This window comes from Cibotium barometz, chromosome 36 (assembly GCF_041138505.1).
Source record: "Cibotium barometz isolate CiBa-2024 chromosome 36, ASM4113850v1, whole genome shotgun sequence".
Taxonomy (NCBI): Eukaryota; Viridiplantae; Streptophyta; class Polypodiopsida; order Cyatheales; family Cibotiaceae; genus Cibotium; species Cibotium barometz.
In genome coordinates, this window is record NC_141081.1 from 25,607,154 (window position 1) to 25,633,615 (window position 26,462).

General features: G+C 40.5%; 1 protein-coding gene across 1 annotated transcript; it reads right to left on the reverse strand.

The window, feature by feature from the left end:
* Positions 1–1,994: 1,994 nt before the first annotated feature.
* On the reverse strand, positions 1,995–12,266 carry LOC147617697 (gamma-glutamylcyclotransferase 2-2-like). The gene is made up of 8 exons (XM_086775943.1): positions 11,866–12,266; positions 11,694–11,770; positions 11,361–11,414; positions 11,111–11,167; positions 3,623–3,663; positions 3,405–3,476; positions 2,823–2,902; positions 1,995–2,677 (listed from the first exon to the last, which is right to left on the reverse strand). Exons 1-8 carry the CDS (start codon positions 11,972–11,974, stop codon positions 2,454–2,456), a joined length of 714 nt encoding a protein of 237 aa, XP_086632069.1. The 5' UTR covers positions 11,975–12,266; the 3' UTR covers positions 1,995–2,453.
* Positions 12,267–26,462: the final 14,196 nt, after the last annotated feature.

The following is a 26,462-nucleotide window of genomic DNA, read 5'->3' on the forward strand; positions in this document are numbered from 1 at the left end:
GTTTCAATTCTCATGAGAATATGTCAACTTGATAAAACAAAGGAATCTCATGTGAATGGGTGCAATGATTAAATTGATCTCACTTGTGATGACAAACAAAATGATAACTTGCGTGATGACAAAGGGATTTTTATAAAAAAAAGATCTAAAAGAGATGTCATAGGTAGTTATGACTCTTCTTCATGGACATGTGACACTATAAATTTTTTCAAGCTTGCTTCTTCCAACTTACAAGTTTAGCATAGATGGAGCAAAACATAATTTCATGAGAACACTCTTTCAATATATATTTATTACTTTGCTATTGTCTTTTTGTTACTTCTTACTTTTCATAGTGCTCCTTAACCTCATAAAGTAGCTTAAAGTTAGAAAGAAAACATTTTAATTTGAGTATTTTTGTGGGTTTTCATCATTAAGGCTATTGCATATATTACCTATGTCAAAAATGGAGACATGTTCCATATTATCCAGGTTAGTCATGGAGTATAAAACTTACCATGCATGCATTAACAACATTTTATAAAGAAAATCTACTCACAATGAGTACACATGTAAAAGTACTAAGAAATATCCTGAGTATTTCCCCCTCAAACCACACATAAAGCATGTTTTTAGTTGTCCACCATTTTTCCCAATACACGGATTGGCATGAAAAAAGCCGTAGCATGTAGGGAAAATAATGAGTCCATGAAAACTGTGAAGCATTCCAACACATTGAAAGAGAGTGGTAGTTGATCTTTCTAAGATAAGCCTTCGATTTTCAGAGCGTAGCTTTACCCTTCAAAGGATTGAACCAATTTTCATGTCATCATCCAAACAGTCCACATAGCCCATTATGCTTGTAAACTACAACATTCCACTCTTAATGTTGATATAGAGTGAACACTTGATTCTTGGTATGGAGTATCATTCTATTTGGTCCTATTGTGCAAAGAATGGATAGATGCAAGCTATTCTGTTAATTATTTAACTTCACATGATACCAAATAAAGAAAATTAATGTATAAATGGCACCACTAATTGAGATACTCCAAGAACTATGGTGTACATTGGAATTGTACAACAAGCCTAGACTAGAGGAGTTCAAAAACATCACTAATTGGTGAATGTTCTTTTTTGAATGCCTCATGAAAGTTTAAAAAGTGTTTGTAGGGTTAGGTCTATCATTGGATATCAAGTGGAAGCAATGTTTTATGCTCTTAATAGTCTAATAGCCTCCTTGTGACACTTTCATGGTTTTTTTTAGTAACCTTTTTACATCACTTGCTTAATCTAGACCTAAAAACTCTCATTACTCTTGAGAAATCCATTCTTGATAATACATTTAGGAGTCTATGGTCTAGATTGCAAATCAAACAAAGCAAAGTCCTCATCATTATTGAAATTACTATTTATTCCACCTTGCACCACATTGATTAAATGTAGGGGCCATATTGATAAGCTTCATTATCTTTCACAATAAAACATTCTCTAAGATAACACATCTCAAGTGCTACACTAAACAATATAAAGCATTATCCACCAATACCACTGTGAATAATGAAAAAAACCTTGATAGTGAGCCATCTTGGATATATACTGAATAGGTTCCCTTCAAAATAAGGCAATAGTTGTGTGTTACTAGGTTCCTTATGGAGTAAATGCTAACACATCACGCACTTGAGATTAAATTCAAGACTATACCCTCACCCTCAAGGTCAAGCAACATGCTTGAGATAGTTTCAAACAAATAGCCTCAAGGTTAACAAAAAAAACAACTTTGGATATAATAAGAACAAAGAACAAAGCCAACCTCTCACTTCAAACATTTTGTCATACCCCCAAATAATTCAATATTTCAAAAGCAAAACAAAAACTTTTACTTCACATTTGTGAAGTCTATATATACCTCTAAATAATCTTATTATTTCAAAAGCAAAAGTTTCTCTTAGATAATCTTATTACTTCAAAAGCAAAAATTTCTCACAAAATTGCAATAAATTTCCCCTTGAATGAGTTTAATGGCTCTATCCTTTAAAACAATGTTGAGAATGAGAAGCAAGGTTAGGTTTGAATGTGAAGAAGTTACACATTCAAAAGGACACCCTATATGTAAAAGAAAATGTGAGGGTGCTGTTTTATCTTAAAATAGCAACAACCAAGTTCCCACGAGTAGTTGAGTGGGCACCCATGCTTTCCAAGAATGTAAAACCCCCCCTGAATCTCTTGCATCAGGTTGAGGTTGATGTTTTTCACCCCAAAAAATGAGATCAAGTGCACCTTCAAGACACACACACACCCTATAAAGGCCTACACACATTCTTCCCTCTCACAGGCTAGGACCATCTAAGCCATGGAATGCTATGCAAGGACTTAGGGCTGTGGTCCACCCTATGGGAAGGAATAGTGTGTAAAGCCCCTAAGTACCAAGCATCACAAGGAATAGTGTGTGTAAGGCCCCTAAGCACCAAGCATCACAAGGCACGGCTTTTAAGTAACTTTGGACTAGATGTGGGACTAAGCCCATTTAAGGTTATGGGCAATTGGGATTGTAAAGAATCTACAGTTTGAATCTGTGTTGAAAGCCCCTTGCCATTGGGTTTAGGTGTCAACCTCTGACTGCTCTTTGGATTCCTTTTTTGATTGATTATTTTTCTTACTGCACATGCCAACTCAATAACCTCTGCGTCTTCATGCCCTATTTAAAAGCACATAATTAGAAAAAATAAAGCTGCCTTTTACAAACAGCATGGGAAAGGAAAATACTAATAACTATTAATCTCAATTTAGAATAACATAACCTAGCTTAATCTCATCAATAAGCTTAGGTTTATAAAGCTTACCAATCTCTTTAAGGGCTTTCACTAGGCTGAAAAGATAATCTGAATTGAGTCCTGATGGGCCTGATGCTGTTGCAATCTGCCTGCAGTTCACAAAGAGCATCGATTAAGAATAGAGTAAATTAAGTCCACGATCCTCTGCCCGAGTGGCTATCATCTCATGCTACCCCCATGAATTCAACCCTTAACACATACATACACACTCACACTCACACATGCACATGTATACATGCATGCATGTCATGTATACATACGTGCATGCATGCATGTCATGTCATGTATATATACGTGCACACGCATATGTATGCATGTTTGTCATGTATACATACGTGCACACGCGTATGTATGCATGCGTGCATGTCATGTACACATACGTGCATGTGTATGCATGCATGCATGTCATGTATACATATGTGCACACACGTATGTGTGCATGTTTGCATGTGCATGTGTGCGTGCATGTCGACCAAAAAAAAAAAAAAAAGGAGTCGTTACGGTTTTACTTAATTTAAAGAAGTGTGCTTCTTTCTATAATTACACTTTATTAATTTTGTAGATGTGAAGGCTGGCATTTTGTACACTCACAAGGCCATGTCCTCTAGAGGTGCAAGACCCAAGTAGTATTTGTTTCTCATTTTATCAGGGGTAGACATAAACCTGTAGTTAACATCACTAATCAAGTCACTAATCTCATACTTAAAAACAAGGGATCAATTACCCCCACTACAAAAAGTTGAACCAAGAGAAAAAGCTCACTCTATTGATTAGTTTTAGTTTAAAAAATGATGATCAAGGCCACTCACACCAAAACTTCCGAGATGGCAGGTTTGTCGGGCGACTCTTCCTGGAAAAAAAGAAAAAAGAAAAAGAAGACAATTGAAATTTTTACTTTTGAAAAAATTAAGTCAAATTCAAGCCCTAGAGTAGGTCCTCCTCCCACACCCTCACACAACTCTACATTAAAAAATATTATAGACTTCAAGTCTGGACGCTCCATACAAAGCCTCTATGCGTGAGTGTGTGAGAGAAAGAAAGAAAGATATATTAACATCTCCTAAAGGCCGAAATGGCCCATGAGACCAAAACAAGGTACAACTGATGATGATGATGTCTCATCATAACAAATCTGAAAGAAAGAATGAAAATAGTAACATCCTAAAAGAGCTAAGAGCTGAAAGCTGAACCGCTGAATCGTCGCGGTAAACTCCTCCGGCGGCATGTGTGACCAGCAGTGTGTGTGAGTGTGTGTGTGTTTTTGCATCCAAGCTATGGTGAGAGCCATGTCCATAAGACACAAAAGCGGAGATATGCCTCATTTGCACATTGTGGATGTGTCACATTAGCATGTAGTAACATTGATGATTTCAGATGGCAATGAAATCCAAGTCCTCATCTGGAGGATGTCAAGCTCTTGCAAGGGTATCCCCTTGCAAACAAATAGCAAAATCTGCAAACCACTCCTCCCTAGCCTTAGAAGTAGAAGGTATAAATGCTAATAGATAGCTGAAAGCGAAGCTAGGGTGCAAAATAAATCTGTTCCCCACCAAATGGTGCTTTCCTCGAAATAAAGGCCGAACCTAATTGTATTATCCTTAGCCATTGGATGCATGTGTTAAGCTAGACTGTAAATTAGGGTTAGGGCTTGAAACAAGAGTCCATCCATATTGTCAGCTTTAAGGGAAAAAAGAGGCAGATTGTGAAAGCAATTAATGCAAAACACAAGTTAACATCAAGTTAGCTGACTAGTTGACCACTTTTCCTATAAAGAAATAGGACCCCTCTCCCCCATTAATGCACTCTGACATTGGTATCAAAGGAAGTCTTAGTCGTTCTCAGACTCATCTTCTTTTTGCCTACAAGAAAAGGTTTAAAATTGTTTTATGTTGGGGTAAGACAACAGAGTCACATACATGGAGGGACAAGTGCTTTGAAAAGGAGCAATTGGCTACGGATAAGGTGGTTGCCCCAGTAGCTCCAGTTTCACACTTTTATCCTCCACTAGCAGCCCATACAGACAGATCCAACCGTGCTTCTGATCCTCCAGAAGATGTACACTCGTAAGAGTCCTAAACCTACTGCTCTACTAGGGTTTGAGAACAGAGAGAAGAGAGCAGCGGAATCAAACACTCACGGTACACAGAAGAGTCCTAAATCTACTGTTCTATATTATGTACAAGAAAGAAGTATTAGAAATGGAATTCGAGTACAAAAGATGGCTAAGAATGCAAACACCAATTCGGAGCCCAATGTTGGAAATGTCATCTCCAGCCCATTTTACTCCATTTTATGCCGCTTTTTATCCAGATATTTATCTCGTGTTATTAGGTATTTTCCCATATTCTTCACCTATTTCAGACATTTTTATCAATCCTCGACATTTGTCCTCCAGCCCTACAGGCCGACTAGCTCTACAAATATGTATATAAGCATGGACAATGTTCATTCATAATTCAATCAATACATTTCAGATCTTGGCTGTCTACTTTCTCTTGTTTGATCTCTACTTGCTTCCATTTCTTATTCACGCATTCTCACATGGTATCAAAGATCGTGTGCTTCCACAGATCAGCAAGAAGAGTTTTCAGCCTGCGGTTTTTTCTCCTTTGCTCCCTTGGTGGTTGCATTTTGGAGATCTCCTTCGAGCACACATCAGCACTTCTCTTGGCACTGATTCTAGGCTATTTTTAGCCTCTTTCCTTCATCTTGGCCAACCCTAAAACCTGCGGGGGTTTTTTGGCAGCCCCCTTTTTTTGTGTTTTTCATTCCCAGCCCTCTCCCTGCAGCTTAACGCAAGTTGTATTTTTTTTGCGTTATGTATTCTGTTCCAACCCCGGAGTAGTGGTAGCACCGTGCACTTGCTCCATTAGCCTCTCCCTCCCTTCATCGCGCATCGGGTTTGCTCCCATCTTCACCCATGTGCCTTTATCTCTGGCAAGAGTACAGTTCTACATCTTTCTTTCACCTCACCCAGCGTCTAGGGAGGAGTGGGCAACCCCCGAGTACCTACTTACAGCCTTTCCGCCGCTGTAAATTCAAGAGGAGGATTCCATGGCTTCTACACATTGACAATCAACTCTTCATCCATTCCTCAGGAATCCATCTTAGATGGAACCAATTATCTTGATTGGGCATTACAGATGAAGACTCTCCTTTGGTATCATCGGCTATGGGGTATTGTTTCTGAACATGATGAGCTCGCTTCCAAATTACCATCAGGTTTGTATTTTGCTTTGTAAACCCACCTAGTGCCAATTACCCTCTCCCAATGCTACTTCTCCTCAAGCTAGGATTGATACCTAGACTGACAAAGATACAAGGGCTCATGCCTTTATCTTCTTCAACATAAAACCCTCTATTGCTCGTCAATTTGATGACAATGATAAGGAAACTGCAGAAGAATTGTGGGATACCATACAAAGGAGGTATCACCATGAGAACTCTGCTCAACAGGTAGGCTTGGAGAATCAGCTCTCCTACCTAGAGATTGCCGATACTGCTAACATCATGGATTCTATTTACAAATCTCATAACCATTCAAAAGCAATTGGTCTCTTTGGGGAGCAAAGCTACCGACGAGGACTATATCAATTGGCTCCTTGCCAAATTACCCAAGACTTTCTTTGCTTTTTGTGATACTATATCACTTCTTCCTTCTACTCCTGATCTACATACCATTGTTGGCATGCTTCAGGATAGGGCCATGAGAAAGAAGACCGGCCACGATACTTCCGAGACCCTTCTTCAAGCTAAGAGCAAAAGCAAATGACAGTCCAAGGTTTCCACGAGCAACAAAGGTGACCACAAACCTGCCAACAATCTCGCTCATAAGGAGCGTATTTGTCATTATTGTGGTGTGAATGGTCACATTCAGTCTGATGGTTGGAAGAAGAAGAGAGTAGGTGGTTCTTCTAAGAAACCCCCCCATCAAACCTCTTCATCCACCAACCAAACTCAAAAATCCTGTTCCACGAAGGAGACTATCTTCATCGGTATTGAAGAGTTTCCCTCTGACTCTCCTGTTCCTTCCACCTCACGTCTTACGGATTGGGTGGTTGATGGTGTGTATACTGCTTACATGACTCCTGATAGGATCATTCTCCATGACGTTCGTCCCAGCTCTTCTACGGTGTCCATTGGTGATGCTTCTGACTTGGAGGCCTCTTCGGTTGGTAATGTGTGACTTAACTCTTCCCCGGGCCAGCCTTCTACCATTCAGGATATGCTTCATGTTCCCAAGCTCTCCAACAATCTCCTCTCCGTTTTTCGGATTGCAGAGAAAGGATATGGTGTCTACTTTGACAGTTCCGTCCTTGAGATCATCGACACCAACACCTTGCAGATTGTTGCCACGGGTATCCAAGAAGGTGGTCTTTATCAGTTGAAGGAATTTGGTGGCTCTTTGAATGAGTCCCAATCTCATCTGATGTAACTTCTTCACAGCTATCATGCCTTGGTAGCTCATGTGGATATGGATTTGTGGCATGCTCAATTCGGGCATTGGAATTATACTTCTCTTCAATTGCCATCTTCTCAGTAGATGGTCGAGTGTCTTCCACCACTAAAACCCTCCCACTACACTTGTGTCGCTTGTCTTCATGGCAAGCAACACCGAGATGCCTTTCCTCACGAGGCTACTCTCATCACGCTTCTCATATTCTTGAGCTCATTCATATGGACCTCTGCGTCCCCATGCGGACTACTACATAAGGAGGAGCCAGGTACTTTATGCTTATTATTGATGATTACTCACGCAAAGTTTGGATATATCTCTTGGCATAAAAATCTCAAGCTTTCTCCTGCTTCCAAGCATGGGTGACTTTTGTCACTCAAGACTGTGACTACGACCACACAAAAGGTTCGACTAGTCTGCTCCAACAATGGAGGAGAATTCATCTCCGAAGCCTTCCATAATTTTTGCTCATATACACACTCCTCAGTAGAACGGTGTGGTTGAACGCAAGAACAAGACTATTCAGGAGAAGACCCGTACCATGCTTTCTTGTTTTGATCTTCCTCCCTCTTTCTGGAGAGAAGTTGTGATCACTGTTGTTTACATCAGCAACCATTCTCCTACAAAGGGTATTTCTCATATGAGACTTTTACTAGACAGAAACCTTCCATCTCTCATTTCAGGGTTTTTGGTTGTGATGCCTATGTTCATATCCCTGATTCTGACAGATCCAATTTGATCCTAAGTCCAGGAAGTGCAAATTCCTTGGATGTAGCTCTCATTCCAAAGCTTAAAGATTATGGGATCCGAAGTCGCGATCCTTGGTGATTTCTCATGATGTTCACTTTGTTTATTTTCACTCTCATCCCGAGCTTACCTTCAAGGTCCCTTCTCCTTCCTCGGCCACCCCATCTCCACCACCAGCTTCTCCACCATCAACATCTTTACCCCCTGCCTCTCCACCCCCACTTTCTCCTACCGTGGCTTCTCCTCCTGCTACTGCTCCAATGCAATGGAGGATTTCCCCCAAGATTCCACGATGGCTGGAAACCATTGTTGTGATTCTAATCTCTCCGACTTCATCAGCTTGTTGATTCTTCAGCACAATCTTTGACACGGGCACGGAGATTACAGCAGCTTCGACATTCTTGTAACCTCGCCCTGATGAGTACAGTGATATAGTCATATGAGCCTACTACAGCTAAAGAGGCTATTGCTCTTCCTGAGTGGCAAGCAGCCATGGAGGCCGAGATTGATGCCACAAAGAGGAATCGTACATGGGAGCTTGTGGACCGGCCTCTCCATAAATAGGTCATTGGGGTCAAGTGGGTCTTTAAGCCCAAGTTTCATGCTGAACCTGCCTGTGCACCTGCCTGCCTGCTGTCCACTACTACACACACTACCCAATGTTGCTAAGTAATGCTTGTCTACCACGTGCCACTACTACAAAAGAGGTCTCACATTCTCTCCCACTCCCATTTGGAACTATCCTCAACTTCATGGTGTCCATATAAAGTCCCCTTCCATAAAAGGAAAAGATCCAAGCAAAGCTCATCCACGGTACCTTATGTCCATAACATTGCAAGACCACTTAGCGTCCACTATGAAGGCTCCCATTCATTCCTCATTGTGTTAGCACAAAGACTCGCAAAGAGACCTAGAGATGACCAACTTCTACTTGATCCAGCACTTTCCAATCATCCAACCGTCAGCACAAAGACTCACAAAGAGATCTAGAGATAGTTGGAAATATTGTTCATCCCCAGATGGACTCCCTGCATGCTCGTATCTAGACCATTTATAAGGCCATGCACTGCATATTTTATCTACTATTTTTGCACCATTTTTAGGTGCCCTTTTTAGCATTTTTCTGCATTTTATGGATTTTTGTCCAGGTTGGCATGGTGATTGATTCTCTGTTTTCAGATTTACAGCAGTAACACATATTTCTCACATGGTATCAAAGCCTGGAACTGCTCTAGGACCTATGTTTTCCTTCATGAACCTATTGTTTACAGACTTCAGCACATAAAGAGCTGTGTTTTCACATCTGGGAGCTGCGTTTTCATCTGGGAGCTGTGTTTTTTCATCTGAAAGCTGTGTTTTCTCAGTGGTGCTGCATTTTCTTCTTCTCCCCTTCTTTCTCTCATGTTTCATCCTACACTCCTCCCAAGATCAGTGATTCCATGAAGCTTACTGCCACCAATTATCATACTTGGTCCTTTTATACCCAGTTGCTTCTTGAAGATGCTCGTGTTTGGACATCAGTTATGACACCTGCCTTGGTGGATCCAACTTTTCGGGGAGTTTTGGATGCTCGTGCATGCCTCATCATCATTCATTGCATGAATCCTACCTTACAGGCACAGTTTATTCCTACAAGGAGTAATGCCCGATAGAGGTCTGCCATAGTGCCATGCAAAGTCCTCTAAAGTGGGTTTAAAAAGGCCTTTTTCCCTTTTTGCTGCCACGAATCCTGGTCAGGTTATTCACGACGAGAAGCGAGAGGGAAATGCTGAATTTGAAGCCTTCAAAGGGCATCAAAGCCCTACAAACATTCTAGAGAAGGCCTCTTAGAAAATAGGGTTGCAAAAGAAGGCCACTATTTTGAAAATTTATCTAAATTTTACAGACATATATTTAATTAATTTTTGAAGGTCAATCTAGTTTATGGCCTTCAAATTGAAGGTTAGGGTGGCAGCAACTCACTTTCCTGAGATGGGGAATGTACTGTGCATTCAGTCACATCAAGGTTGTTTGGAGTTCGGAGTTGAAAGAGACAGTTGAACCAATGAAATATCTCTGCAAAATAATTCTAGGTAGTGATGGTGATAGGATGGTTAAGTACAAGCTCACAACTCAGATTCCAGGGAGAATAGTTTTTCTTGATGTTGCTGGGAGATATGATAACTATCCCTGACAACTCACATTACAACGATAATGGATGTACTTGATGGTGATGGCAGAAAAGTGGGGCTAGATTCTCTTTCTGAAAACTGCTATGATCAATGGCCGAGATGCATCCTCCTGCGAGGCTGCGACGAACAACCTTGACAGTGTAGGGAATGGCCATGGGGAGGCCATTCCTGTGGGAGGAATCAGGGAGCCAGCACCAGCTGGCGACCGGATTTCCCAGGAATGGCCGACCCATGGCCTCCCACCGTGATGGTCATGGGGACATGGAAGTCAGACAGAGCTCATCTTCTGCATTCCAGATTCTGGGTGCTGAGTTGGCAGCATCTTTTGCATTCTGCATACCCACTGCTGAGTTGGCAGCAGATGATGAACTGCTGCAACTGATTCCGTTTTAAAAGCCTGGCTGAGATTCACCCTCTGCCGACAAACGACAGTCCAAATCAGCCTATATTAATTGATGGCAGGAAGCTCAATTTCAGACTCTGTTGGCAGATGCAACTGGAATTGAAGAGAGCACCAAGGTCAGGTATCAAAATTCAATAGGAAGACGTTTAATAGAGGATTTCAAAGTCTAGAAACTTTCTGTGAGTTTGGACCCATGATTGAACAAGAGAAGGTAGAAGTTGCCGCTTCCAAAACACTAGGAATTAGCAGACATTCAGAGCTCAAAGTTGGAGGGAACACAGATCCAACAGACCTTAGTCTGGAAGACCACCACACTGGTGGATGAGGTGCCTATCAGTTGAGACATTCTAACATATCAAACCCATGAACATCCTCAAAAGGCCTCAAAAACAGCCAGGGGCTCCCCTCTCTCTCTCTCTCTCTGTCTCTCTCTCTCTCTCTCATGAAAATCCTTATGAGTATTGAAAATATTTTCCAAGCTAGGAGGAGGCCACTTCTTGTTTTTTTAAGAGAAACATACCGTGAAGAATTCGAGAGAGCTCAGTATATCGTACTCACTTTCCCTTGTCTGCAAATACTGTTGCACAGAATAAACAATGTAAGCGGTCCAAATCCACAAACCTCCAAAAAGTTCATATACAATTTCTGGATCAGCCCAATTCTCTTTTTGGTAAAAGGCCAAAAACCTACACGGTTGCAAGAAAAATATTTTTTGTTTTGACACAAAATCATCCTTATTAAAAGCAACGCATTAAAAAGATAATCCCCACCTCCATTGTCCTCTTGGCAGCTTCTACACCCTTCACACAGTAAGCAACACCCCACTGCAGAGAAAAGCAGAAAAAATATCTGTTTTTTTACATTAAAAACCCCAAAAAAAAAGACTTTGGCAGTTTTCAGATATCATAAAAGGCAATTGCTTTGATCCCCCATTTATTTTCTTAAGGAAAAAAAAACTACCAATCTCTCTATGGAAAAAATAAATAAATTGTTTTGTCAAAAAACAATTTCTTTGATCACCCATTTTTCTAAGGAAAATTTTAATATTTGTCAATAATAATTGCTTTGATCACCCTTTTTTTTCAAAGTAAAAGAGAGCCTACACAGACAGCTCCTTCATCTTGTTCCAATGTGGGCACTCGCGCAGGAAACTCAAATGTTCCTCTGTGCTCAAAGCAAGCTGTATCTTAAGAGAGATTAGGCTAGATTGCTTAAATTAAGCAAAGATTAGCAGAAATAATTATGTATAATGAAAGCCAGAGATCTTCTAATTACCCAGATGAAAAGCTCTCCGGTAGCCTTTGATGAAGCCTACAACTCTCTCATCATACTCAAATCCAGTTTTCCACACCAACGAAGCGTAGCCGAATATCCACAGCACCATTTTTTTTCCCGCCTTTCGCAAAATTTTGAAATTTACCGCCGCAGATCAGCAATGGCGCCCCCCAAAACGCCAAATAAAATCAACAAATTGACAAGGAAATGGAAATGCAGGTTGCGTTAAGTTCTTCGAATTGTACAATTTGCTTGCAAAATTTCTGCAATGGCGGTGCAGATCATGAAAGACAGCAAAATTGGCAAAGAATTTGAGGGCTTAGTATGGTGTCAGAATTGACAAAATCAGAAAAAGCAGAGAGAGATGAAGAGCTCGTCAGAAACCCTAAACATGGCACGGAGATTTCATCACCCACCCTAAAAAACGATATAATACGAACCTACGTGGCAGCTTGAGCACCCGGCCAGCTTGGCATGGCCCATGCTGACCTGGCATCCTGTGGGTCCCATTGCTTGCCAAGCTGGCATGAATCTAGTCATAATTACAAGCCACATTCATTTTTACCTACCCATTCCAAAAGTCATTTCAGAACATTGTCCCCAACAAGGAGAAGTCTCCCCTTGCTTTTCCATTCCTAAAATTTTCAAAATCTTTACTCCTTTCTTGAAAATCTTAACCCCTATTTTCAAAGCAAGCAAAAAATTCAACCTCTTTTCGGTCTTGCAAACTTATGCAAGACGTTGTGTGGAATGAGGGGAGAAGTGCAACAATCTCAACCGGTTTCCATGTGGAATGGTGGAAATTGTTCAGTCAGAGCAAGTGATCCAAGAGTGAAACGCTATTTTGCAAGTCATTCTGGATTTTGTGCATTTAATTTTTAATTAGCATTAATTGTTTATGTAAGTACAATTATTGTTAACAATAAAAAATTAATCATTGAGTGATCCAAGGGTGGAGGTTTTTTTTTGGATTTGGTGTAGATATGTTTTGATTAGCATCTGTTGTTTGTGTAAGCATCTGTTGTTTGTGTAAGTAGACACCCCTTTGCAAGTGGGTATTGCAGCTTGTTTTCATGTAGCGCATGGGAATCATACTCAGCAATACCTCATGCATACCATCTTTAACCTCGAATCATTGCAACATCACCACATGCTCCATCCCATTTTAGATGAACATATGAACATATCTCCTTTTGCAAGCACTCGCCGAACGGGGCTGAAGGCCATTCCTGCCGGCTAGCCTTCTGCTCTGAAAAAAGAAATTGGGCCAAGTGCCAACAATCATCCAAGCGGCTTTGATGTGCTCTAGTGACACTTTTTACTACATTCTATATGGATATTCTTTTTTTCAACCAATGTTGACCCACTCATGTTCCCTGGAAAAAAAGTCCACAGTCCATAATGGCCCGTTACACACTTAAAAGTTAGTGCCAAGTATCAGTGAATAGTGAGTCACCCTAAATAGCGGTTCGTAATATTTTGCAACACCTAGAATTCAAGCCCACCTCATGCTCACTATTTGTAAGATCTAACCATTACAATATCACCATGTACTTATGTGTGTGCTTTATCGAGACTAAAGGCCATTTTGCAAACTATCATGTCAGCTTATGACCCTACATCTAATAACCTCATCTGATGTTATTGGGGTGGTTGAGGCTTTGACTTCTTCTAAACAGGGGAACAACTTGTGTTTTAGCTTGTGTCCTTCTACTTGTGGTACCTCATCCTCGGTCTTCTCCTCTTTTGCTGTTGCTAGTACTTGTACTTCCACAAATGCATCTTGGGATGGAGAAGGTACATATTCCTCTACTTGTTTTTGGGGAAGGTACCTATTCCTCTTAGGATGGGGAAGGTACGTGTTCCTCTACTTGTTTGTTAGGGCTCTGACGGCTCATCTTGTATCTCTATGGAAGTGTCTTTGATAGATATTACTGGAAATAAAAATGATTCCTACTCTTGCATAGTCTATGAAGGTCCAATAAAAGTGGTGTGGCTTGTGGCTCGATGAAGGTGACAAACTCAATTTCTATGCTAAACTCCGGCCTAGGGACCATAATTGGGGAGGGAGGCATGTCTATTGGTTCTTCCCCTATATCTTCTTGGCTAGATTTGGTCTCTCGAGGTATTGGCTTTAACTGGGGTTTTCTTCATCCTAGCCCGCTTCTTCTTTTTCTCTGATTCCATACCTACTATAAAACTTCTTTTGTAGTTACAATGAGTATGTCTATCTTCCAAGGACATCCTCTTGTGTGACTGGTGCTGACTTTGCTAGGACTTTCTCTTCCATGGAAGTGGTGTACCTGAGATGTAGCTTAATACCTTGGTGAGGAGTTATGGATTGACCACTTTGTTTTGATGATGGGGTAAATAAGTATAAAGTTATTTGTGCACATAGTACACCCAATCATTATGAATCTTATGTAGTTTATGTAGGTCAATTTTGTTGTACCTATCCATCGGCTTTATGTGCATGAACATGGACACTCCTTGTCTAGTCAACTCATCTATTTTGTCCTTGACATTTGTATATTCCATCCCCCATTTGTTATTATGAAGATCTAATCCTTCAGCATGGTATCGAACGATAGATCCTTTCTTTTTGACTCAGTGAGTGCGGGTGTTTGGGGGTAGTTGCATGGCCTCTCAAAAGCCGTCTTCTCAGATCATCACCCTTTTTGTGCATTGCCTCTCGGATGTCATCTTTTCGGATATTGTCCAATCGAATGTCATCTTCTCAAATATCACCCTTTATGTGCTTCTGTCTGGCATGGTTACCTCCCCAGTCTTCATCTTTTTGTCCTATGACTTGATGAACTCCACCCAGAGGGCGGCATTGATGATCCTTGGGAGATTTTGGCATATTGGTCTAAGTCAATAGCTTACAGTTTCTCCTTTACATTGGGTGTTGTCTCCAGGAAAAGCAAGCACTTTGGGGAGTGGTATTAGAAAGTGACTTTCCCCTTTTGTGTGGGCACCTTCTTATTGATGATAGTCCCAGCCACATCTGACAAGTATGGCCCAGGATGAGTGAGTTTTTGGGCCCGAGATACCTTCTTCTTGCCCTTTTTTTTGGTACAGGTAGCATTGGTTCTTGCTAAAGCAGCCTATGGACCCGAAGATGTGTAGTTAGAATCTTTGATCTCCTTAGTAAGGGGGGAGCTATCCTATAACATTAGGCATCAATAACGTCAACTCTCCATTGGCTGGTAGGGGATCATCCTTGCTTGTATAACCTAATTTTCTTTTCTTGTTCTTTTTTTTCTCTTAGTTAGTCTCTTGATGCTATCTGTATCGTTCTGGAAACTTTGAGCTACTCTAGACTAGGTCTGGTTAGGCATGACGTCAAATGGATGGTAGTTATTCTTAGTAGATGGCTGTTAGAATGATTCAATGATGAATGTAGAGTAAAGATTAAGTACTCTTGAACCATTTGGGGAAACTTGAGGTGGCATGAAAAACCAGTTAGTTTTTCATGGCGGTCGTGAATATTAAGAGATATTCACGCCAAATAAATATAAGTGTTAGTCATTGAGAATGATGATGAACTAGTTAGAGTTGAGAACATGGAATTTCTAGATATCATGTCAATTAAGCATACTTTTTTGGCATGAAAAACTACCCTAGTTTTTCACGGCCGTGAATATCAAGAGATAATCATGCCAAAAAAATGCTTTATTTTCTACAAAATCTATGCATCTTAGTTGCAATGGTCATGTTAATGGAATGAGAAAGTTAAGAACAAATACAAAGTTAGAGATTTTAGGAGCGTGAAAAACTAGACGGGTTTTTCAAGCATGAATTTTGTGTAGAAATTCACGATTGAGAAAAGTTAGTTTTATGGTAAGAGATGATGTTTAGCATAAGAAAGTTAGAGGTGTCAGAAGGCTTTAAGTTTTGTTAGTTTTTGGGTGGGGTCAATTGGCATGAAAAACTAGTCAGTGGTTTTTTCATGAGCGTATAAATATCAGAGATATTCACCTTTGATATTCACGTAAAAAATTAAGGGATGAAAACACCAGATGTATGCTCAAGGGGGTGTTAATGGTTCGTTTAAGTCATTTGCCCTCCCCTTTAGGATGGTAATTTGGCATGAAAAACTAGACTGGTTTTTCACATCCAAGACTCTTTTTACGAAGAAGTTTTTTGTTAATGAATGGTGCACATAGTAGACATTTTGTGTGCTTAGAATGACAAAGTTGAGCCTTTTTTGTGGGGTATAACGGGCACGATACTTATTAGGGTTTTGCTTTCCTTTTGGTTTTAAAGCATGACAAGGTGGCTTAGTCTTTTTAGTGCAGATTAAAGTAAGAAACAAGGGAGCATGGCTATGAGAGAGTGAATAACACGATGTGTGTGGAAGGTGGGGGACAATGAATACATAGCATAAACATTGCAAATGTTGCAAATAAAATGCACATGATAAGGAGATGAACCCCTACCTCAATATACGAACAAGGAGTGCTTTGGTGGAGGTATCAAAAAGTGATGGAGATGCGTTGGCGAGAGCAAGAAGCAAAAAAGAAATTCTGAAAAAGATAGGACAAGGAGGTTTAAATACATGCAATGAGTGACAAGTATGGGTGGATGACTCATAAATAAGGGTGGATGACACATGTCTAAGTGGCCAATTTTTTTCATGCATGAAAAACATTTTTAACAACCGTTAAAATTTAGGTTTTTCACAATCATGAAAAAGTGGGGTTCCCACACCAAAATTTATCATTTTATTTTACTTTTGACTTGATGCAGAGCTTCCCCACACCCTCAGGAATCCTCTTGTTGCCTTAGATCATAATTTTGGTGCACTTTTTGGGCATGAAAACCTCAATTTACTCATGATCGTGAGTATCTATTGGTTTTCATGTTGGTAAATCTTCTTATTTTTTTCATTTTGATCTCAGCTTATGAATTCAAAGTCACACTGAAACATCCTGCATGATTTTTGTTACCTTTAAACTAATGTTTTTGGGCGTGAAAGACTCGAGTTACTCAGTCTGGTTTTTCACGTTAGAAAATCTTTTGATTTTCCATCTTTAACAGTGGTTTCCTACATCCTGGGATCCTACTACTGTTAACCCCATCTTTAAAAGCAATTTCTTGTGTCCTAGGATCCTACTGCTATTATTAACCCTGATTAACTTAGCATCTCTCCATTACATATGAGAGATAGCATAATAAGTGTTGTTGAAATAGCACTTGAAGTGTTGTAATTATGAGAATAGCTAGCTATGCCTCAAAACTATGTAATTTATAAACATTTAGTTCATCTTTCATTAAGTTTTGGGCACCCAAGTGTGAATAAGGGCCAGTTGTATAAATAACATTATTCTCACACTGTAAGGCACAATCCCCCTTGTGCTAATTGAGTCTAGTCTTATCTCCTTGCTCTCTTGCTTGTCTATGGTGTGAGAGAGAGAGAGAGTTAAGAGGAGAGAGAGAGCTACATGGTGCATGTTTCTTTCATGTATTCTAGAGTGTGAGAATAGAGAGGAGTGAGTCATCTCTAGCTTGATAGGCTTCGAGTTTTGGTTTTAAAAAATGAGATTAGAACTAAGATTTATCCTTCCAACTTAAGGAGGAAGCAGGAGAGTGGTGCTAGATACCACTAGTAAAGCTTGGAGTCTACCAAGATACGAGCTTGGATACCGACAAGCTCCCCACAACAAGTTAAGATGGGCATTGTCCATTTCATTAGGAGAGGGATGGTGTAGCCAATAACATTTTTGGCACTAGGAACCACCGGTCTTTTCTACCTTGTTTATATTCCTTGACATCTTCTTTCCCTTAATATGGTTGTTTGAATCTGTGTAATTGGTAGAGAAGAGAATATGATGTGGATAAGGTTGTGATAAAAGAAGAGATGGAAAAGGACCATTTTCCATTGTTTTAGCATTTAAAGTTGTTATTTGCACTATTTGAAAGTTAGGAAATCAACAAAACAAGCATTTGCATCAATACTTGCATGGTGAGAACTCCATAACACGACCGTAATTATGTAGGGAATGTCTATTTACTACATTTTTTAAAATCTTTAAAAATAAAAAATAAGAGCCATTGATTCCATTGCTTGTTGTTGTCATTGGAATATTCATGCTTCAAGGGATCAAACTAGGAAAAACTAAATTAGAAAAATTAAGGTTTGCACCCTTCAATCATCGATTTTTGGTCGAAACTTGCAAAATCATGCTTACTGATTCTAGCAAAATCATGGTTGTGATTTTTTTTCATGGCGTGATTTTCTTGAGCTTACGCATTAAATGTACCCTATTTTTGAAAGATTTTATCTTATCCAATTGTGATCACAGCGGATAACGAATCATGATGTGATTATCAATCATGTCTGTGACTACTACATCATAAATCGCGCTTGAAAAATCACGGCCCATGAATACCGATCACATCTGTGATTGACACATCATTAATCACGGTTAAGAATCACACTGTGATTACCATGTCACCAAAAATCATAGTGACAGAACTTGACCTGTTGATAAGATAGACAACTCATTTGAACAATCCTTGGACTTGTTTGGGTATCTCGGGGGCAAGAGGGTTAGTGGGAAAGTCAATGACTAGGGGTATCAAGAAACTCATTTGAACAATCCTTGGACTTGTTTGGGTATCTCGGGGGCAAGAGGGTTAGTGGGAAAGTCAGAAGCAGAGTCAAGAAAATCTCTTTATTAGTGGAGGATTAGTGTCATCCTTATTTTTATTTTCATAAAGGGTAGATAAATAAGAAGTTATAGGACGGAACATCAGGTAGGTGTTGTCCTCTACATCATCCCTTTTATCTCCATCCCCATCATTAGAAGGCAGAGGTGGTTTCTTGGTGATAAAGAAATCATTTAAAGCATGTAAATCTTCTTCCTTAGGGAATGTGGGATATTCTATATGCACTTGATCAAAGTCATATACTAATGTTGTTAATTAATATCGGAGGTGTGCACAAATAATATCAAAAAAGCAAAGAATGCCATAGGCATAATAAAGTTTGCTATTATGTAAGAGAAGATGTTGGTGAGAGTGTCCCAAGCTTCCATGTGTGAGCATCCAATTTAAGCTTTCCTACAATTTGGAAAGGGAATCTACAAAAGAGTTTGGTAGAGATGGTTTCAATATAAGTTGATATGCTCCTCCTCCCCCTTGCTAAAGTTAGTAGAATTAATTAGAACCCTACATCAAGATCTAAAAATTAGCACTATAGGGTGTAGGGGGTATATGTACATAGATTGAGCCTTATTAAGTTCGAGGTCCCCTGTGAATATAGCCATATCATATAGTATTTTTGTTGAATTAATGCTAGGACCCTGGGGTTAGTTCCTCACTTAAGTTAATATTTTATTGGCATAGAGAGAGTGTAAGTGAAGCAAAAGATAGGGGGAAAGTTTGGTGAGGAGCCCTAGGAACCATTGGAAGGTCAGCGAATGGAGCTGCCCCATCCACGAGCTTACTATAAGTCATCGTCTTTAGGCGTGATGAGCTCTCCTTGTGGCCATAGCTAGTGTTGAAGGTTAGTTAGGCAAGCCTCTTGAGCTTGCAGAGCTTGGGAAATCTGTAGCTACCTTTGGTGGTGAGCTTCTTGGAGTTGGAGATTGTGGATGAGTAGGCCATCCCTCTCGGTTTGCAGCACACCCATCTTGGCTTGTAATCTACCTGTCACATGGGTATCCATAATTTCTCATTAAGATGAGAGGTGACCAGTTGTTTGCTGGCTAGCCAACATAGTCACCTTTTTGGCTTGAAGATCCCACAGTGTTGCTTTGAGGTCCTAGATATGTATGTCATAGCTGGCACAACTGATGTTATAAATGCCTTTGTTCTATTCCAGCTACCCTTGTAACACCTTCATGTGGGCTTTTAACCCTGCTTAAGTGACCTTTAACTCCTTGTCCTTCTCTTCCAAATGGTGCTCTAGGGCTTGGCAATCATCAATTGTGTTGGAGGGCTTAGCTCGGAGATCCAACATCTAATTGTTTACCTTAGCCTCCTGCAGTGTGGATGTGTACTTGAGCTCGATGTTTTTTCTCAATTACTTCCACTTGAATTTGCAGCTATGTAGTAGTGCAAGCCTTTTCTTCCATGGCATCCTGCCTTTTTTATTCTAGCTAATTAATAAGCTCTTGGACTTGTTGAGATAAAGTGGAGTTGGCCTTGAGGATTACTTTCTGCTTCTCCTCCACATCCTTTGTGAGCTAATCCATCTCCACCATCAGTTGTGCATTTAATTTTGAAGTGACATTGGCATGCTTTTTCAATAAACAATTACATGTGAAAGTCGTGCTCCATCATTTGGGTGGAGAGGATATTCAAGTCAGACAGGTAGGACTCCATCTCGTGCATGCTTTTTGGATGAGGAAGGTTGGAGGGAGGCATGGGTTTAGATGCGTGCAATACGGTCCTCCAGTTTGAATGGGTCTGCCGACTCTTGAGGTGGAGCAAAGGGGATCTAATGGGGTGAGGTAGAGACAGGCTAGGTGTTGGCTTTGAGCTTCATCTACTATTATGGGCTCTGGGGTGGAATTATTAGCCCCCCTGACAACATGTACTTCAAGGATAGTTGGTACTTGGGGGGGCTAGAGCGCGCGCTTTTCTTTTAAAATTAGAAATAGGATGGCACCAAAAGATAGACCGAGCACTATATACACCGATATTGCTTCTACGAAATAAAGTAAATGGGGGGAGACAATGGTGGTGGTGGGCTTGGGGCGTTTGTTACTACTGGAGGGCTTTCTTGGCCTTTAGCATAAGTTGATATGGATGGGGAACAGAATGGGGTCAGCAAGGTGTGCTTTTCACCCATTTCTTTGGGGGTTGATTTGGAGAGATTACACCTATTTGTGCCTACCATGCGCCTTGTATCTTCCATGATTGCTGAGCTGTCTACTAGCTCTCTTTGTAAGACCTCCTATGATGTGGTGGTGGGCCACTTCTGGTTCTTTAGGTGGAGCATCCAGTAAAGGGACTCTAGTGGAATGGCTTAGGATTTGGGTGATGTGCTTACAACCTTATTACCATGTTTGGTGAGATAATGCATAAAGTCTCGAGGTGGAGCATGCTAGTCCAATCTTCATGTTTCCCTCAGTGTGCAAGTGGTAAACCTTATACATGTCCATGTGCTTGTATCGGTCAGCTGACTTTACTTGCATGATCATAGATGCTACTTTGCAAGCCTTCTCTATTTGGGGATCCTTTGAGAGCTGTGAACTCTATCTACTCCATTATTGTTCACTTTGGAAGGTGGGAAAATGTTTGAAAAGTCCATTTTTTTAGAAAAGGGAGGGTACAACAGGCGGAGTGCCTCTTTGATCAACCTTTTTGTAATCAACACCGGTATTTTGGCTCCATCGGCACTTGTCACACATTATGCTTCGTTTTGATCCTTGTTGATACGAGGCTAGGAAATCTATTGACTCGGCATTGGACCGCTTCAACTAGGTTGTTAAGTCCTATCTTCTCCATCTTTTCCTTCACTTCAAAGTCGTACACTAGCTGCATGTAGCTGGGGGAGTGGAATTGAAAATACACTTTCTTATTCTCCACCATCTCTATGTGGTTTTATGATGGTATCCATGCACTTATCCATTAGGGGCCAAGGTAACTACTCTTTTGCTTGGTTTTAGGATTTTTCTTGGGGGTCTGTCATCTCCCCCCAAGGAAGTTGGAAATTGGAATGTTTCAATTGAGTGGTTAATTTGCTAGTTTTAATATGGTGGGGATGTCGTGATTGGTTACACCTTTGGAGATTGATGTAGCACAATGGCTTAGCACATGGCCGGTGTAGTTGCCTGCAAATGTATACATAGCTGCCTCCCTGCTGCTGCTAATAAGTATACATTTGTTTGCATTATTTGCTAGCCCATCTTCGGTGAGAACCCCACTTAGAGCTTTACACTTGATGAGCTCTGCTTGTGTCTCCTCAGAGTACTCTAAATGGATTACTCGAATAAATGATGGAGAGAGGCTAGGAAGGTAATGAATCAGGGAGGTGTCTCGTCCATCGGATTGCACACGAATTCCACCTCCACGTGCAGCAAACTTGTCAAAAATATAAGCTTTCTACAAGAGAAAAAAATCAGGTGTTAGTAATAACTCACTTATAAATATGAAGGCACAACTTTGATTTAACCCCACCTCAATGTCATCATCGCATTGGCTAATGTGTGGGTTGCATATCAATCTAGATCTCGTGATTGTGCAGACTGCAAAATCACGGTAGTAGCCAGCCTATGTTTAGGTTTGATTGAGGGGAGTGCAAGGAGAGTATAGTCGTGGAGATTGGGGGTGGGGTGGGCCCAAAAAACAGAAAAGTTAGAAACAAATAAGGGGGAGCAGAATACTCGGTGCAATTTCGAGGCCAAGAATAATAATCAATTTAAGTAACACCACACAAGTGAAACAAGACAAAGGACCATGAAGCCTACCTAAATTGGGTGGTGCTGGTGGTGGAGAGAGGGTGTGTAGACAGCTAAAGAGGATCAGGCGCGTAGGCCTGCTAAGAGGAAGAGCTTTAAGAAGAAGACGAAAAGTTAAAAAAGATTACAAAAATAGTAATAAAAATAGGAAAACTGACTTATTTAAAGCCAAGGGGGTCATGGCGCGGCTGGTGGATTAATGCTTTTGACATGTGATACAATATAAATGATCTTGGATTTGTGCTTGATCACGACTATGATTAGCATGATCATGTCATAGTCGGCCGTGATCACATCATTCCCATTCGTGATTACTAGATAGTCACGTGAAGTGAAAGTGAAAAAAGGGATCTGATTCGTTGATGTCCAGACATATATATAACACAACCAGGGCTCAAAAAAGATAATTTTCAGAACAATTTTTGGGGCGTGATTCTATAGGTGGGGGAATCATGGTCATGATTCCTCCAAATTTACGGTGATAAGACAATGAGGTCTTGGCCATTAGGGGGTTAATTTTGGGTCTTAATGCATTTGGTACTAATTTTGCCCTCCAATGATGATGTGAAGAAGTAATTTGACATGATTCTGCAAAATCACGATCATGATTCTGCAAATTCAACCGTGATTCTGCAGAATCATGATTTGTGAGGTTGTCAGAGAGGGTGTTACGTTAGTTAGTCCTCTAGGCCTGTTGTGCAAAATCATGTTTTCCTAGATTGATGCTCCACGTGGTAGGTCCAAGCATATCTGGATGATGCTCTTGATGTAGAGGGAGCATGTTGATGTAGCTTTTGTAGTTCCCATGTGGAACATTATAGCTCTCAATCCAGCCCATTGAATTAGCTAGTCTGTCGAATTTGTGCAATTTATTTTGTGAACCTTTCCTTGGACATGTGGTCTTGTTGGTCTACTATAACATTTTTTGCCATTGAGGTAGGGAATTGGGTAATTCACCTATTTTACCTTAGTTTTCTTGGCATCTTGCGACTATGAATGGTTCTTGTTGCTTTTGCTCAAGTTCTTGTGGCTTCCCAATTGCATTTTTAGTGGTGATTGACTTCCTTCTTCATTCCCACTGAGTCTTGTCTCGTTGATTAACTTAGTGAGCTCAGGTCTTAAATTGGGTCTTGTCTTGGGCACCCATCCCTGCTTTGTTATTTTACATGGTAGAGTAGAGTGCTTGGTCGGGACCCATTTCGGCCTTCTATTTCTGTTACCACTTTTTATGGCTGGTTTGATCGTGGTGGTTGAGGTGATTGGTGGTGGTTGTCGATGAGGTTTTTTCAAAAAGGCTTTGCCACAAGATTTCATGACTTGGGAAGATATAGTAGCATTTTGATGGCTGTGGTTGCTCAACTTTGAGATGGTGGTGGGGCTCTATGGTGCTCCATAGAGCAGCGGTAATGTATATCTGCAGTTGTTGGATGACAAGTGGGTGGTCCTTTTCTCCCAATTTACTTCACAATACACAATAGAGATCTAGCTTTGTCTGAGAGAAACATTTCCTCTTCTAAGGTGCCTGCATGTATGACAAAAACCTTACACGGCAACCATAGATTATTTATGGTGGAGACATTAGCATTCAAACATCCAAGGCTCCTATGGTTCTTGCATGCAAACTTTTAACTTTGGTTGATGTGGGCTTCAACTTTGATTTTTTCAGTTTTACCGAGAGGTCTCATACAAGAGCAGGTTGTGACTTGCCCCCGAGTCAATCATTCGCGTGAGGAGATTAGTAGTTATCCCTCCCATAGAGAGTCCTACTTTGAGCCACACATGCTCTATCTCAAGGTCCTCCTCAATCAGGGTTACTGTGGCCATGTTTATTTGGAGTATTAGTCCACTTTGTTTTGTCTTAGTTTGGGCTACCCTGGCCTTAGCCTCTTCTTGTGCTTCTTTCTTACGTCTTTCTTGTCTCAAATTTTCTTCTCTTTTTGCATGCTTATTCCAACATGTCTTGGGTTAAGGGCCCAGAGTATTTCTTAATTTTGCTGCCATTTATGTAGCCTTGCATCTCAATGCCATCAATGGTCTTAGTGGGTTGCACCCTGGGGGGGTGAACTCTGCAACTTTGAATGGCCCTAACACTCGGTATTTCTATTTTTTGCCTATTCCAACATGTCTTGGGTTAAGGGACCATAGTATTTTTAAGGTTTCTGTCATTTATGTAGCCTTGCATCTCAATGCCATCAATGGTGTCAATGGTGTCAATGTGGGATGCACCTTGGGGGCATAAAGTATGCGTGGATACTGGTAGTTGATGGAATCCATGTAGGCTTTATACCCAATCAATTAGCGTGCATGCTTGTTGATTGGACATAAAGCAGTGGCTTGCATGGATGCATAGCATCCACGATTGGCATGGATGCTAATTGAGTACCATAAGGCATTCATACTTTGCGTAGATGCTATTTGAGTAGCAAGTGTGCAAACCATGATGCTTTACATCCAATCAACAATTTATGCTTGTTTATTGGGCTTAAAAAGCATCCATGTCACTTTATGACTAATCAATAAGCATCCATGTCACTTTATGACTAATCAATAAGCATTTATGTTCTTTAATTGAGTAAAGCATCCATAACTGTTGGACAACATAAATGCTTGCCCACCTTGCATAATGCAAGGTGGCAAAGCAAAAGGCTTATTAGCCAAGTGAGCCTATGGGGAAGAGGGAAGGCATGCACACCTTGCATTATGCATGGGCCAGTCGGCCTTTGTTGACTTGAACAAATACTAGTTTTTTTAATGATGAGAGTGTACTTGCAAGACAAGAAAAAAAATAAAAAATTAAAAAATTAAAGAAAAAAATTACTCATTGTATTCTTAGATGCAAAGCATATAGCATCATTAGCATATTTATGCGTAATTCATATCCATGCACATGCCATTCTATGGCATTGCAAATTGCATAGCATGGCCTATGCATGACCATGGATTACGCATAGCAATGTCTATGCATAGCCATAATCACACAATGCTTACATCACACAAAGTTGATTTGTAGATTGTCCCTTCATTTGGAGTTGGGTTTTTTTCCAGTTTCCTGCACACACACACACACACACACACACACACACACACACACACACGTAAACACCACAAAAACAAGTAGGTGGGCTGAGAAACAGGACCTTCTAATAAGTGCTAAGTGCTAGGATGCTATGCAAGTGCTATGCATAGTTCTATGTAATAAGCTATGGATAGTGCTAAAGAGGAATACAAGTGTTATGCATGGCATGGGCACTTTGTGTCCAATCCAAGAAAGCCTAGGCAAGCACATGTGTAAGCCTAGGCAAGCACATGGCATACATATGCAAGCCATATGTAAGGCTCTCCATATGCTTGCCTAGGCTTTCCTATATACCTTGCATGAAACGCATATGGCAAGCAACAAAATGCAACCCATATGAAATATTATGCTTGCATAGGCTTGTAAGCATGCACTTGCATATGCATAGATAGGTGTATGGCAAGCCTAAGAATATGCATATGGAAAGCCTAAGAATATGCACATGGCATACATATGCAAGCCATATGTAAGGCTCTCCATATGCTTGCCTAGGCTTTCCTATATACCTTGCATGAAATGCATATGGCAAGCAACAAAATGCAACCCATATGAAATATTATGCTTGCATAGGCTTGTAAGCATGCACTTGCATATGCATAGATAAGTGTATGGCAAGCCTAAGAATATGCATATGGAAAGCCTATGGAAAGAATATGCTTTGCATCTTGAAACCATGTGCAAGTCATATGCAAGCATATGCTTGCATATTCTTATGGCAAGCCTAAGAATATGCATATGGAAAGCCTATAGCATATGCATATGGAAAGCCTATGGAAAGAATATGCTTTGCATCTTGAAACCATGTGCAAGTCATATGCAAGCAAATTCTTAGGGAAGCATATGGCAAGCCTAGGAATATGCATATGGAAAGCCTATAGCATATGCATATGGAAAGCATATGCATAGGCTTGCATATGGAAGCCATATTATCTAGGTCATATGCCTCCAAGCATATGAAAGCTATATGAAAGTCTCTCCATATGCTTGCCTTGCCTTTCCCATAAGACTTTCATATTCTTGCATGGAAAATCTAAGCAAGAATATGGAAAGAAAATGCAATCCATATGCAAGATTACGCAAGCCTATGTAATCCTATGGACATTAAG

Coding starts and splice junctions, on each gene's coding strand:
- LOC147617697 (XM_086775943.1), bottom strand. CDS start 11,974: ATGGTGCTGTGGATATTCGGCTACGCTTCGTTGGTGTGGAAAACTGGA. Junction 3,664..11,110: donor GCTCTCTCGAATTCTTCACG/GTATGTTTCTCT, acceptor CTTTTTTTCCAG/GAAGAGTCGCCCGACAAACC. Junction 3,477..3,622: donor GCCATCTCGGAAGTTTTGGT/GTGAGTGGCCTT, acceptor TGTTAACTACAG/GTTTATGTCTACCCCTGATA.